Genomic DNA, 16,414 nt, shown 5'->3' with positions numbered 1-16,414 from the left:
AACCCCAAAAACGTGAGGAATGGGGAATAAACATCCCTAAGCAATGGGGCGGGGGGAGCAGGTTGTAGACATTTGAAGTCCAAGGTTTATCGTCTATGTATGGTATGTACATATATAAATATGTACATATATAAATATGTTGTATCATTTAACCTTAACCTTAAAATACTTTACCCCCCCACCCAGCCCCAACCCTACCTTGCACACACTGAAGGAGTTGCCTGTAATATTAGTATCACCATTTAAAGGTGAGGAAGTGGCCTTAGGTCGCTCACCTTGCTCAAACCAGGTGAACGCGGTTTCTTGAGGAGCAGAGTCCCACGCAGACCTGACTCAGGAACCCATTCTCCCCACATCTCGAGTCTCTGGTGAACCATTTCTCATGTTAATACATCTGAAAGGACTTATCCAGGAAAGTAAGATGTCTTCGTTGAAAGACATTCTGAAACCATGTTGATAGGAATTCGGTAGTTCACCAATACAAAGTTTAGACTGTGATTTTGTTAACGTTTTGGGGGGGATAACTTTAAACTTACAGAAAAGATACAAAAATAGTTGTAGAATTCCCAGATGCCCTTCACACAGCTTCCCCTAACGTAAACATCTTCTAGAATCCTAGCAAAATTACCAAAAACAGGTTATTGATACTGGTACAACATTATTGGGTCAACTACAAACCTTACTCAAATTGTACCATGGTTTTCAATATGGACTGCGACTTCTTTTGAGGACAGCAACTGTATTATATTCACTTTCATATCCACCGTGCCCACTGGGAAGTCTGGTCTGGAGTCAGTGATCCAGAATAAGTAAATGATCTGTTTGTGGAATGAGTAAATGAGTGAATGGATGTCGAGCTCCATAATACGAATTCGGTGTGTTTGTGGACATACGCGTGCCACAGCATAGAAACACACAGGGATTGTGATCGGAATGAATGGTATTCAGATCTGAATTCCACATTAGGCTTTGTAAAGTATAGTTTGTTACAATGGTGAAAAGTTTTCAAAAGTAAAAGAGAGTCTACTAACCGGAAATAACCAGATACAGCAGAATTCATGAAATGATCAGAAAGAGTGTTAACATTCATTTTATCATGAGTGTGTGTGTGTGTATGTGTGTGTGTGTGTTTCGTGTCACACTTCTGTAAATGCCCAGGCGGGAGAATCAGCAGTTTCTGGCAATCGGTCTTGCATTTATGGGCAGGTTAAAGAAGTTGACATTGAACCAAATTACAGAAACTCTCTGGAGGAGGAACTCCACACGGATGCTTTTCAGGCTTCCATTTTCTTTTGCACTGAGTTCCACAGAGATAACATTAATGAAGTGAGAATTTTGCTGTGACAGTGGTTTCTGACAGCTTCAAAAATAAACACTCTTTTATCTCAACCTTTATACCTGAGGAATGTGAAACCAGGAGAGAAGTAATATTCAAAGCACAGAATTCCTTTTAGTAGCTAATTGGACCTTGAAATGGTCACCTTTCTTACTGTTTTCTCCATCATCTTTTAACCAAACTAAAAATATCAACGTGAAAAAGTGTAGAAAGGCAAGGATATGGCATTACACTTAGTTGGGCAAGACTGGTATTAATGTTGTTATGAGAACTGATTTCTCTGAAAAAGTTCAACTTTTAAAAGGCTTTAATTATTTTATTGTTGTTACTTAGATGGAAGACGTCATAGCACGCATGCAAGATGAAAAAAATGGAATTCCCATCCGTACCGTCAAAAGCTTTCTTTCCAAGATACCTAGCGTCTTCTCTGGTAAGTGTGCGCTCAGCACAGAACTGCTTTTTTTCTCTAGCACCTTCGGCATAACCGTTGAAAATCAATTCTTGCCACTCAGTGTAGAAACCTTCTGACTCATTTGTCCAGTAACTCTTAGGAAATACCCATGCCGTGTTCCATATCATGTGAGATCCTTGGAGTGATAGTAAAACAAAACAAAAAAGTGAAAATCATGACCTTACCTCACTCCGGGTCAGTGGCACAGATATGACGAGCAAATGGGAAATAACAGAACATGATCTTAAAGATGTACGAAGCAACATGGTAAGATTATGTATAAAATGAGGAGGACGAGGGGTGTGTGGGTGGCTCAGTGGGTTAAGCATCCGACTCAGGGTCTCAGCTCAGGTCTTGATCTCAGGGTCATATGTTTAAGCCCTAAGAGGATGAAAACCATCAATCAGAGAGGAATTCCTGAACAGCGGTGATGGGTGAGCGGAGTTTGGTGAGTGAGTAGCCCTGTCAGCTTCAAGACCTCCAGCTGTGGCTGCAGATCGGGTGACCAAGGTGAGGATGTGTAGAGAGAGAAATGTGTGGAAAGGCTGGAACAGACGGTCTGCGGTCGGACGATGAGGGTCTTTGAAAGTCAACCCAAGAGTCTAACTCTGATGTATGGAGAGTCTTCCCGCTCTCGCAGAGCACATTATGATGAAGGTGCTTAGGGCAAAATGGCGTTCAGTGAGGGCTGTTGTCACCATGATGTCCAAGGCCTGTGTAGGAAGAGTTTGGGTCCAACATTCTCATATCCAGGGAGTGAAGGGATAGAGGGGAAGCAGGAGCGTCTGTTAAATAACTGGCATGTAGGCTATAAGAGGACACAACCCAGGGGGGTTAGTTTTGTTTTTTAAATGGGTGACTGTGAGACTAAGGAGTCCTTAGCAGAAGTAGAGAATCCTCGCAGTTGGATTGGAAGTGACTGGAGGAAATGTTGGTTAGAAATCTCAGGCTCCAGGAGATGGGGGATGCCCAAGCTGTGGGACTGAGGCGTGCTAGGCCTGGGCTAGCGTGGCACGGAGAAGCAGCAGAATCAGACAGACCAGAGCCTTCACGGTGCGTCAGCAGGGGAAGGACGCTGGGCTGGGCCCGTGGAGGATTTGCTTGGTGGGGTTCCTGAGCAAGGGTTCCGTGGGGTTCCTGAGCAAGGGTTCCGTGCGGATCCTGATCAAGCGTTCCGTTGTACTTCCTCGTGAACAAGAGTTGAGAGAAGAATGATGGTCAGCAGGTCCTCAGCCTCGGTGAGAGGGTAATGGGACCAGAATACAAACAGGCAGGCCCCGTTGTTGGGGTTTGGGGGCTGCGTTGTTCTTTGATGAATGGGAGAGAGAACAGGGACCAGACGAGACATGGGGTCTCACGAAATACACCCTCTTTTTGCTGCCACTGCCTTCCACGCCCACTTGGTCCCAGTTTCTTGCTCTCCTCTGATGATGGCCTGTGTCATCTAGCGTCCGGGGCCTTCTGCCTTCTCACTGACTCACTTCCTGACTTCTGGGTCATTTCAAGATGAAATTCCATCCATTCTTTAGAAGCTAGTTCAGAGAGCTCTTTGGAGAAAACTATCCTGAGCCTTCATTCTCTGCTCTCAAAAACAAAAAACAAAACCTTGTTATTTGCTTCGCTCATAGCAGTTATTATGCTCTACTTTGGCTTATATTTTTGTATCCTGTCCTGCATCCTCTAGAAGATCGTAAAAGCACCTTGGAGTCAGTGACTTACAGAGTTAACTTTGTACCTAAACCCAGACATGAACAGCACTCCTATTTTGATGACCAGTGAGAGAAGTGACCTCCTGCAGTTCCCTCGTGCAGAGGTTGCACACAAATGCAGTCAGAATCCGGCAGATGGGAGCTGTGAGTTACCCAGCCCTCTGCCCCGGGAACAAGGGCCAGGTCCCCCGCGCATGGCCTGTGTGAGGGCGCGGCAGTTCAGTGGTGTTTGATGACGAGATCCGTAGACACAAATGGTCGCACAAGAAAAGTTTAGCTCTTCAGATTAAGCGGGGCTGCAGGTTCGAGTTACCTGTTTTCACGGTGAATCTAAAATTTTTTGTTGAGTTCTTCAAGGAGCAGTAAATACCTCACTTGTGCCATTCCCCTACGGTTCCGTAAAATTTCATACAGCTCCGGTGTAGCATCCTCCTGGAAGAATGTTCAGCTGACAGAATTAAGATCTTAATTAAAAAGTAAGATGGGGGGCGCCTGGGTGGCTCAGTGGGTTAAAGCCTCCGCCTTCAGCCCAGTCATGATCCCAGGGTCCTGGGATCGAGCCCCACATCCGGCTCTCTGCTCCTCGGAAAGCCTGCTTTCTCCTCTCTCTCTGCCTGCTTGTGATCTCTGTCTGTCAAATAAATAAATAACATCTTTTAAAAAGAAAAAAAGTAAGATGGGACATATGGATCGAGAAGGAACCAGGGGACTTGTTTTAACGTTCATTGGCATGAAACAAGGTGGTCCTTATATAAGGACAGTATTGATGACGTCTTCGTATTAATGTAATGAGTTTCTACTTTTCATTCTGTGTTTCTTAGAGACTTTTCCTGAGCTCTGCCTCCCGGTTTGATGATCTGTTTTGCTGCAGCTTTAACTGACATAATAGTATTAACATCTAGTATTTACCAACCTCTTTGTCGCGACAGCCCCGCATTGTAACGGTCTGAAGCCCTGTCTGCTTCACTAGCAGTTTTTAGTCTTTGGTGATCATTTTCCTCCCCAGATACTTCCTGCAGGGATGAGGGATGAGTCCCCATGTCCTTTGCTGGTCCCTCGCCACCTGCTGCTCGCTCTCCCGCCTGCCCGCCCCTCCCTCCTCCCTCCAGGCGTGCCTCACGGTCTACCATGGTCTACCGCAGAGCTCCTAGAGAAGGAGCGCATCTGCTGACGTCCCGGCCCTTAGCACAACCGGAAACAGATTGTGGTGAATGAGTGACGTCATGCGTGAGAGGAGGGTGGTGGGCATCTCTGGTACTGTGAATCCGGTTCTCTCAGGTTTCCCACGGAAGCTCCCTAAAGCCCTGATGCTCAAAACATGGCCCAGGGACCAGTAGCGTCGGCCTCATCTGGAAATTTACTTAGAAACGTAGTAGGTGAGCCCACCCAAACCCACCACATCAGAACCTCAGCCTTAACACTGACGCGCAAGAGTAGGGTCCCAGGGCTGACCGGGGTTCCAGGTCAACACCTGTGTTTTACCCAGGGCGCCGGGTGCAGTGGCCAACTTGCTTGTGCGGATCTTTTTAGGGTTTTCACAGGCCCTGATTATTATTATTCATTTTTTCTTTTCTACAATCTGACCTCAGTCAAGCCTATCCCAGCCCATTAAATGTTTTTTGTTTTTGTTTTTGTTTTTTTAAGATTTTACTTATTTCTTTGAGAGACAGAGCTCACAAGTAGGCAGAGAGGCAGGCAGAGAGAGAAAGGGAAGCAGGCTCCCCGCTGAGCAGAGAGCCCAATGCGGGGCTCGATCCTAGGACCCTGTGATCATGACCTGAGCTGAAGGCAGAGGCTTTAACCCACTGAGCCACCCAGGCGCCCTGATTTTGTTTTTGTTTTTTTTTTTTCTCTTGTGTTTGTTTTGCTTGGGGGAAGGAGAAGGGATTTGGAAGAAGAATCTGGTTTCTTTACTCCCACCCAAGAACCTGCTCAGCATCTCAGGTTGTGGAGCGACGGACACTGTCCAGTGACCCTGGCAGCGCCTGTGCATGATGTGTATGTCACGGCGGCCAAGGAAGGCCCCCACCTGCCTCTGGTGAGGACAGCTCTGATGAGAAAGCGATCATGCCATCCTACCCTCTCACGACATCGCAGATCCAGACCCGATCCCATCAAAGAATCTTATGACACAGATAATATAGATGTGATTTGGGCTTTTGGGTTTTCATTTCTTTACTTTATCCCGTCCTGATAAACGCATTTCCTCCAACTAAACATCCAAGCCTTTTTTTTTTTTTTTTTAATTATTTAAGTCTTAGAACTTTTAATTTTGGCCTCCTGGTTTCTGCAGTGCCAAGATCGGGAGGAAAGTCTTTGAATGAACCCCCACGCTAACCCTTGAACTGTGGGTAGGAGATAGCTTTGGGTGGAGCGATCCCACTGTGTCTCCCCCAGGTTGCTTCCTCACCCGCAGGAGTAGCTCAGGCGGTTCTGACGGTGGTGTGCGGCCGGACCCGTCCTGTTTAGGGGGTGAGCTCGGAGGTAAAGGCCGACCAGAGCCTGGCCTGTCCGTTCTCTTTCCCGGGATGCTTTCTGTTGCGTCTCCCACACTTCAGCTCTGTGTGTGCGTGTCTGGTGCTGAGATCATGAAAAGTTGGGGGCTGGAGAGTGGGCCGGTGGGGAGAGAAGTGAAGCGGACCTGTCTGACGCCCGAGAGCCACGGACCACGGGAGGAGAGAAGAGGAGGAGAGGGGCAGAAAGTCCTGGGTGCCCCGTGGCTGTGCAGCCCTTGTCCCAGCCTTCTGGGACCCAGTGCTGGGACCTCACGCGCTTCCAGTGGGACTGCACGGCCCCTCCCCCACCCCAGCACGCGCTCCTGGACACACACACACACACACACACACACACACACACACACATACCCTGCCCGGTAAAACCTCTACCTGTCGTTTTGCTCAGTTCTTCACTTCCCTTTTCTGTTTCGGACTCCTGCATCTGGAGCAGATTCCGTGGGGAGGCTCTTAGGATTGCAAGTTTCCGAGCACTCCCTACAGGTACCTAGGGCTGAAACGCATCCAGGCAACCTGTATTTCCGATCTGAAAATATGGGTACAGATGGGATTGGTGTCCTCTAGTCTAGGAGACCCGATAACTATTTTTCTTAAGGATTTTTATTTCAGGATTTTATTTCACTGTTTTATCTACGCTACCGGGTTTTGCGGGCTAATGTTCTAATATTCGTGGGAAATAGACATATTGCGTCTGTGTTGGTGTTCAAGGTTCAACCAAGTACAATCAGCTCAGGTGAGTTCTCTTCACAACGGTTAAAAAAGTCAGTTGTGAGGGGGGCGCCTGGGTGGCTCGGTCGTTAACCATCTGTCTTTGGCTCAGGTCATGGTCCCAGGGTCGTGGGATCGAGCCCCACATCGGGCTCCTGCTCTGAGGGAAGCCTGCTTCTCCCTCCCCCACTCCACCTACTGTGTTCCCTCTCTCACTGTGTCTCTGTCAAATAAATAAATGGAATCTTTAAGATTGGTGGGGGGGAGTCAGTTGTGGGAGCAAAACTGCTTAAATGCCTTCACTTTGTAATTGGATCTTCAACCAAGAACCCTAATTACATGTCCTGAATTGCCAAAAGAAATATCTTTATGAAGTTAGGGTATAATGATGAAGAAGCCTTTAGAGTAGGCAGAGAAATGATTATTTGCATACTACTTTGTTAACTTTTGCAAAATCTAAATCAAGGGCATTTACATAAAGTTCATTAAGTTGCTTAGGAGAGGACCCATAGGTCTCATATATTTGTTAAGTAATAAATACTAAGAAAATTTTGTCTTTGAAGATAAACTTGACTTTTTCCATTTTTTAAAACAATAAGAAATGTGTAACCCATATTTTCCTTTTCCTGATTCCTCTAGTTTCTAGGAAGCTCATTTGCTAAATTGAACATTTTATTGGTACTTTCTCACCTCACTCCTCACTGATGTATAACTTTCTTTTTTTCTTCGAGTTGTTTTTTTTGTCTGTAAAAGACAAGATAAAAGATCACTGTTGTTGTTTTCATCTGGGGTCTATTTGTGTGTGTGAAACAGAAAGAGTGGGAGGGATTAATACTGCAAATTGCTTCGAGTCATGTTCTGAAGGTAGATAAGAATCCAGAAGTATCTGAGAAGTGTCTGTACACTTAGGAGTTGTTCTGCCCAGAATCCTCACCATTCAGCTGGGGCTCCATCTTGCCTTTGACCTGAAGCTCTCCATCACAATATGAAAGATGAAGCTCAAATATTATTGCAAAAGAAGCATCACGAAAGTGCTCATGCAATTTTTATACAATTGTGTCTTCAAATTGGAAAAATAGCTATGAAGCTAAAAATACAATATTTGTAAATTTTGCTGAGGATTTTCTCTGAATGAATCTCATAAGCCTTATTCCCGTGAGTAACTATTGTCCTAGAATTCATATCCTGTAACTTACAGTTTTTATTTATCTCTTGCCTGAAAATCTTCAGTAAGGCAAACTATGACACTCACATCAGCCACAAATCCTTTGTATTTGAGCCCAGAATGGAAGCAGAATATAGATCCAAATCCAGATGGAGCACGAGCCTGTGAATAAGAGGAAATGATTAATTTTACATTTTCATGCCATTTGGTCCATCTTTGATAGTATTTACTACTGTACCATTTGCCGTGGCTACATGCATATCTGAACGATTTAAAACTGACAACGTAGTTTTTTCAGATGCTTAAGATCAAGAGGTTGAAATAGGGCTTTTTTTTTTTTGGTGCTTTATTTCTGGAAAATATGTTATAATAATATTGAATATTATTTACATGTAGATTTTTTATTGATTCACAATCATGGAAATTTATAGAGTTTTAGAGTGTAATAAACCAAGAACACCTAACACAGGAGATGTTCATTAAATATTTGTTAAGTGGGTAACTAATAATTGTAATTTTAGAGGAAATATTTGCATTCATATGGATTGTGAAGGGAGTTACACTATTGTGTGGCTTCATCAACACATGAAGATTATTTGGATTTTTTAAAAAGAACTTTTCTCAGTGTTTTTGGCCCCTCTGTTGTGTAAAATTTTGTCTCTGGAGTCTAATGACATTATCTTGATTTATAACATAAATCACAAGAACAAGAACCTGGGCACGAATTCCATGGTGTTTTGAGGTGGGTCTCTAGATTTCTATTCGTTAATAACGTATTACACAGGCCTCAGGAGCCTCTTGTGTTGCGGACATTTTGCCAGGCCTGGAGATATGGAGACATAAGACATTGTTTCTGCCCTTGAGGAGGCCACTCTCCAGTGAGGAGACAACAAGGTGAAATAATTTTGGTGACAGGATATGCCCCGAGTGCTGAAAAGTGTGTGAAGTCTAACCCGGGCTCTTGCGGTCAGAGGCATTTCTTGGAGAAGATGACATCTGAGATTCATTGTGAAGGATGAATCAGAGTTAGCCAGACCAAAGGGGAGCAGTTGTTCAGAAATTCAAGGTGTGAAAGGGTCGTGTAAGCTCAGAGAACTTCCCAGATTGCAGTGACCTTGAGCCAGGGTGAGGCATGTGGGCTCCAGAGGGGAAGTCAGAACTGAAAGCAATAGTACGAATCTTGAGGGATCCGACTTTTATCCTGTAACGAGTCAGGGGCATTTGGTGACTTTTAAGCAGGGAAATGGGGTCACCAAATTTTTTTCGTGGTGGTTTCTCTGGGGAAATGGAGGGAGTAAATATCTGTTTGTAGAGAAGGGAGACAAGGGTGGGAGCTGGGGCTGCGGACTGGAGCAAAGATGCTGACAACCTGACCCACCGGGCCAGTGGAATTGAAAAAAAAAAAATCAGATGTATAAGAAATTGTGAGGGCTTAGAAGGGACTTCATTAGTTCAGTACCAGGATTCAAGATGGGGGCTGGTGAGGGGGAGGGATTAGTGAGAGGCCAGATGGGTTAATCAAGAAGCCACTGCTCACAAAGACACCCGTATTTATGACCTGACAATGAATGCACAATGATACCTTCTACACATGAACTGGCAAACATAGGAATTTTCTTTCTCTGTATTTTCGTGGAGATGATGGAGAAGTGATGGTAAGTTTTGAACACCTTGAGTTTCAGATCCTCATAGAACAACCCTGTGAAATGTCCAGCTGTTGAATATACATCTATATCTGGAATTCATGGGTATTTAGTAATACAACGAGTAGATGAGATCTAGTCTGGGTGGATTGTTGGTGAGAAGCAGAGTAGATGATATCTCTTCTGGAGTTTTACGTGGAAGGAGAAAATCAGGGGACCAGAGATGGACCTCTGTGGAGCAGAAGCACTTAGGGCTGCACAGAATATGTGGCTCATATATGCTTGCTCTTTGAGTCCTGGCCTGCAGGATTGTTGCCTCAGTTCACTTGGGGTAGCAAGAAATATGGGTTCAAGGTGAACCCTAAAGTCCTCATTTAAGTGACTGGACATCACACTATTCTGTGTCTGGAGATCTGACTCTAAGGGATAAAGACTCCAGTGATTTTCTTTGAGAATCAGTCAGCGCATGAAATCTAAACTCTCCCATCAACCTGCTTTATTCAAGATGGGTCATGCTCTATGCACTATGGAAGACTGTGGGATGAGGCCATCGCTGTGTTTGCTGTGTTTAATGATAGATAAGCTTAAAAACCAACACTTGGCCAAACCTCAGGTAATATCTCTAGAAATACCCACCACCCTCTAGATTTCAATTATTCTAGATTGTGATGAAATAAATAAGCCTTTGCCTATTCTATGGGTCCATTTCCTTCAATCAGTTGACTGTGAAATTACTGGGTTTCCAATGTTATTTTCTGTAGCAAGAACTAAACCAGAATTCTCTTCTCAATTTTTTGTAAGTGGTGTAGGTTTTCATTAAACCTGAATTGGACCATGCCCGTGAAGCAGTCCACTGAGATCAGAAAAGTCTGCAGGACTGCCTGTTGGCAGCCATCAAATAAAAATATTCCCATTAAATCAGGTTATTTAACATGTTTGAAGATTGAACTTATGAACAAATTCTCAGGAGCCAAAAAGGTTACTGCCTATTCTAAATCATCAAGCACTGTATATGGAGGAGAAAATGGTAGAAATTAGAGGGAGTTCTGCTCAGTCATTTCGACATTTTGTGTATTTCTATCTTTTGTCTTTTATTAGCTTGAGAAGGTTCTCCATCACAAGCATGTTGATAATTATGGGGTTGAATCTCGTTGCTATCCCTCTTTTGCCACTTAATTTCATCCCTCATCTGAAGCGGTCCCTTTTAACGTGCTCTCGTATAAACAACTTACCACTGATTGGCAAGACCAAAGTTTGCGGTCAGAAAAGTTGTCTAATGGTCCTTATGTTGTGTGGCTTTGGCTGGCCTCAGGTCTTTTTTGCATTTTAAGCTGCTTTATGTATGTGGGTATTAGTAACATTGGAAAGCTGTACATATTCAATGTAGACAACTTGATGACTTTGGAGATAAGTGTAAACCAGTGAAACCATCAGCAGTTTCCTCCTGTCTTATTTATTTATTTATTTTTGGGGGGGGGGGTGATGAGAACATTTAACATGAGAGCTACCCTCTTAACAGATTTTGAAGTACCCAGTATTGTTGTGTTTAGGAACTGTGATCTCCAGGATTTATTCATCTTGCGTAACTGAAACTTTGTACCCTTTGATGAGTACCTCTCGACTTCCCCCCTTTCCCTAGTCCCTGACAAGCCCTGTACTACTCTCTGCGTCTGCTTTCGCCAGGTTAGACTCCTCACATTCATGACGTCCTGTATCTGTTCTTTTGTGTTCTGGCTTATTTCACTTAGCATAATGTTCTCCAGGTCCATGCCTGTTGTCACAAAAAGTCAAGATTTCTTTCTTTTCCAAGACTGAATAATATTCTGTCGGTCTCAAGCCTTAAGGTCAGAAAAGTATTTTAATTCTCTGGAGTTCATTCTGACCATTTCATTTGTTTTTTCATTTGTTCATTCAGACCATTTCATTTGTTTTTTCCCCCTCTCTGTCCTACTCTTCCTCTTGACATGGTTGATATCAATGGAAGTGACATGTTGAGTCACTCCAATTGCATAGAAATAGAAACGGTGATATTTTATAATTACTGGGTGTGGAACCACTTATATTTTATTATTAATTTGATTAATAATGTACACAGTTCCCTGTGGTGCCTTAGTCATCTGTATGAAAACTGGGCAGTATATGTGGGCTTAAACATCAAGTTGCCTTTGGGGCATCTGGATGGCTCTGTCAGCTGAGCATCTGACTCTTGGTTTTGGCTCAAGTCATGATCTCAGGGTGGTGAGATCAAGCCCAGTGTTGGGCTCTGTACTCAGCATGGGGTCTGTTTCAGATTCTCTCTCTTCCTCTCTTTCCCCCGCACCCTCCCACCCTAGTTGTCCCTGCTCTCTCTAAAATAAATGAATAAATGAAAAGATCAAGTGGCCTTTAAATGTCATAGTTAAAATATGTCTTGCCTCTTTTCCTTTATTCCTCTAAGGGTCGTATGCATATTTGCTAGAGTCATGGAGGCCCAACCTGTGTAGGTTTAAACTTCCCAGGTGGATAGTTGCAGAGGTAAGAAGAGAAAAGAGCAAGCTTGATTATATATGCACAGGCCAATGCAAGTTTTAGTAAGTATGTATTTTGCATCTAAATGTTTTCGAGAGAAACTTTCAAAATGGCTAATATGACTTAACCTAACCTTATTTATATTTAAAGACAGGAAGGATGAGTCATCTCGAATGAGCCCGTAAGCCTAGCTAGGTAATTCTAAGATGCTTCTAAATGTCTAAGGTGCTCCTTTCTGAAACTGACAGCTTACTGTGAAATTTATATTTATTTTTTAAATCTACCATTGGAATGGCTATCATGGGATATACAGAAATTCAGAAAGAGAATGATTTTGAAAATAATTCTAAAGTATGTTGGCAGAAATTATACTTGTCATCTCTTGTTTTTATGATACCCCAAAGAAAAGTGGAGAATGCAGAGGGGAACTTTATACATGGTAAATAAAAAAGAAAAATGTACTCTAAAAATATTGGCAGTTCTTAAAGTTGAGTTCTGAAAACAACAACCACAACCACAGCAACAAGTGCTTGGAGAAAACAAGAAATGTTAACCAGATCCACAAGCTGAACATGAACGTTTGCAAGAAGCCTATCCTTTCTTTGTCATCTCCTCACCACACTTCTCTGATCAAGTGACGAAGTCACTGGCACATAGTAACTCCGTAGTCAGCCAAGCTGGGGAACAAGAGGAGAGGCCGGGCTGTCACATCGTCAGGTAGGCATTTAAATGATCTTTGCCGTGAAAGATTCTTCACCCCCTCTTGACTGTCACTCATTCCTTATTATAAAACAGCACCCATACGTGATTAGAAATAGTAAAGAATCTAATCTCAGCTGCTTGGACTCTCTGGCATAGGTTCTAGATACTTATTTTTCTGGAAACTCCGTACTACTGGGAAGTGATAAGGTTAGACATTTATTGGGCTCTTGCTATATTTGTAGAGAAATGATTTCTTTTATAATATGGATGGACCAATTTAATATGACCAACACGAAAGGCAAGTTTTTATTTATTTTCATCAGAATGCTAGAAGAAATATTACAAGTTGAGGAATACTCAGATGCTTTGAACTTGGCTTTAGCTTTTTGGGTAGATGTATCGACTAGGACCAGGACCTGTTTCTCTTTCCAGGTAAGGGGAAGATAGTGGTTCTCTGCTTCCCTGTAGGGCCTTCTGAACATCTGATTTTGCTATTTTATATTAAGTGAATATTATTGTGATTGGAGTTGATTTTGTCCTCCAAATAACTCCATTCCAGGGTAGGAAAACTGTGTCTGACTACAAAAGTGTGTCTGTCGAGTCCACACAGAAGACTTCTGACTGCCAGCCATGTTGGTTGTCTAGAATAGTTCTGTTGCCTTATCTTATACTCAGAATACCATAGCTTTTCCCTATGATGTTCTCCCTAGATGAGAACCTCTTTCTAACATTTTATTGCTGTATGACCAACAGCATGTAAATACATCTCTGGAGAGGGATTTCTTTACTTAAGATTCTGAAGAGAACTCAAGAGTAAATCATTAGCAGTGGGCCAAAATGAGTAATTTACTGGACAATACACCTGTGCCTACAGATTACTGGATTTCTATTCTTAAGGAGCACCCTAAAGAGAGACCTCTAGTTCTCCTATCCCTCCCTAGGAATCTGACAGGATTCCTATTTAAGTACAGACTGAATGGGCAAATGTGTCACCAAGATTCTACCAGGAAATATTAGCCTCACTGATCTTGTAACTTTTTTTAAGGTGTCATGAAAGAGCAATTGGTATACTTTATTTAGAGTTTCCAAAAATTATCACTATATTTATACAAAAAAATAAAATAAAATAAAAGAGAGAGAGAGAGAGAGACTATGCATGGCAATGTTGGGACTATTTTGTCCTGGTTAAGGGATAATAGAAAAGGAAGAAAACATAGTATGTTCGTGAACAATGTTCTGGAGGTCTGGAGAATCCCAGCTGGTGCTGAATTTTATCTTAGCATTTAAGTGTTATCTTTATAGGCATCTAGATTCTTTAGATTTACAGATGATGCCAAATTGTACTAAAAAGTGAAAATTTGAGCCAAAAAAAATTTGAAGATGAGAATGCCAGGATATGTGAATTATCATATCATTATCACCAGGAATGAATTTTACCAATACCAATAAGCTTTAGCCACGTAGAAAGTAATACCTTTTTAAAAAGTAACACAAATCAATCTTCTTAGGAAGACAGGCTCAGTACTATAGTTGAGACCCTTGCAAGGACCAGAAGGCCACCAATAGTCTGGTCTCCTACAGTCACTGCTCCATTGTGCTCCTTTGATGAAGGAGACCAGATGCAGTTTTGATTAAGGTGCTTAATATAAAAAAGGGGGAGGAAATTGGACAGAAGGTGAAAACAGTGCTACCCACATTCAAAACCAAATGAGTATGAGCTTCTCAGAGTTTGGACCATTTCACATCTTTAATCCAACCTCAAAGTCAACAACAGAGTTTGAAAAAGAGTCAGTACAAGGGTGTCCCTTAAAAGGCAACTTTTACATGAAAGATACAAAGAATTTGTATGGCCTCAGTAATTACAAAATAGAACTTGTTATTGGTCCTGTGTTAAAAATAGTTCGAAAAGGGTTAGGTAACTAGGCATAGTACATGCCCAGGAGATAACAAGAGAAGAAGGGCGATTTAGCCTTAGCCTTTTTTTTTTTTTTTTTTGAATGTTGATGTTACTGGGGAACTCACTATTTCTGCATGTGATATGTAGAAAATGAACAATTATAAATGGAGACATTCTTATAGTTATTTTATTATGATGATTTTTGTTATCCCTTTAGAGGCTTGGTTTAGGCCCAGATTTGGAATTCTCTTCCCTTCCAGGTAGCTAAGCTATTGCAAAATCAAGGAATTACCTGTATTGGGAAGCTCTGTAGCTTCTGCTCCAAGGTTTTCCAAGTATGTGCTCAAAAGCTATTAGTTTAAGTCCTATTAGTTTCATCAAATAATAATCATTCTTCACATTCTCAAGGTGCCTTATAGCTCTCAATACTCTTTTTTTTTTAATGATGTTATGTTAGTCACCAAACAGTATACCTCATTAGTTTTTGTAGTGTCCCCTGATTCATTGTTTGCGTATAACATCAAAACTCAGTACTCTTTACTGTGTCTCATCTTTTACTCCTCACAACAAATAACTATATATATATCAGAGTGAAATCTTGGGACACAAAGTTTTGTGAGTAGCTCTTTTCATATCTTATCATAGATTATTACGTACTGATATTGGTGTTCTGCTTTAAGTAAATCACATTTTTACATTCTTCACTAATTCTCTGTGTTATTATAATGTCAACACTCAGTGGGTTGTGCCATCTGGACAATTACTGAAAGAATAAAATAGTGAAAGTCACAGGCAGGCTTGCAAATTTATCTCGGGAGATTTCATGGACGCAGACGTATTAAATTTTCATTTTATAGTAATCCACTCTGGAAATTATTTCTCACAAATGTCGTCTTTTCTTTAAGTCAACAGACCCGAAAAGCTTAATTTTGTTCCTTGGTGAGTTATTTTCTAAAACCCTGGAAATGATAGGTTGCTAAAGAAAAACCCATTAAAGAGGAGCTTATTTCTTTGAATGAATCCATTAGCACGGCTTTCTTTGGAGAGAACCAAATTCACCCTTGAGTGAGATGGTGAGTTAGGGTGACACTGAAGTCTTCATTATCCCCGAGTGTGAATAAATCTTGATGACTGAATTGCTGGTGTGGGTGTGTTTTCTGCAATAACGAATTGGTACACATGTTCAAGGTGCAGCTGTCACCTACTGTTTGGTGCCGCCTTTTGATCCTGATGACACCATCTGGTTTTTCCCCTACCTCTCTCTCTCTCTCAGAACAGATGGAGAATGGCTCTAGATTCTCAGCTCCCCGAATTCTAGGACCGAGAACTGTGTCATCCAGACCCTCTCCCACCCCGTCCCCACCCCTACACCAACCGCCATTTATCATTCGTATCCCTGTGGATTTTGCTGGCACTGCGTTCTTCTTCATGAAATTTATTTTACCTGACATTTTATCCTCAGTGGGAATGGATGGGCCTCTTACGAGAAGCTATAAGCATCTGGTGAACAAGAATAATGTCTCCTTTCAATCTGTATCCTCCATGCACTCGGCGTGGTACCTGGAAGACAGTCCACAAATGGTAATACTTCTCCTAGGGCAGGGGATGTCCTGGGCATTCAGGTACATTCACAAATTTCACTTCTCGATTCGTGGGCACTGGCAAGAGCACTCAGTCTAATCCTATGCTCTGTTGGCCTCTGGCGCTGGACCATGTGTTTATCTCAGCGGGAGCCCTGGAACCACGGCAGCTCGGCTCCGCTGTCTATTACGGCCTTAGATG

General features: G+C 42.5%; 1 protein-coding gene across 5 annotated transcripts in view; it reads left to right on the top strand.

Annotated features, from left to right (window-relative positions):
- RGS7 (regulator of G protein signaling 7) overlaps positions 1-16,414 on the top strand; it is a 496,565-nt gene that overhangs the window by 218,677 nt on the left and 261,474 nt on the right. For all 5 annotated transcript variants that reach the window (XM_059412494.1, XM_059412493.1, XM_059412490.1 and 2 more), the window contains exon 3: positions 1,670-1,766. In XM_059412494.1, the coding sequence (XP_059268477.1) occupies positions 1,670-1,766 (97 nt within the window). The remainder of the gene's footprint in view (positions 1-1,669; positions 1,767-16,414) is intronic.

Source organism: Mustela nigripes, chromosome 10 (assembly GCF_022355385.1).
Source record: "Mustela nigripes isolate SB6536 chromosome 10, MUSNIG.SB6536, whole genome shotgun sequence".
NCBI lineage: Eukaryota > Metazoa > Chordata > Mammalia > Carnivora > Mustelidae > Mustela > Mustela nigripes.
Note: the sequence above shows the minus strand (reverse complement) of the source record. Positions and strands in the feature narration are given on the sequence as shown.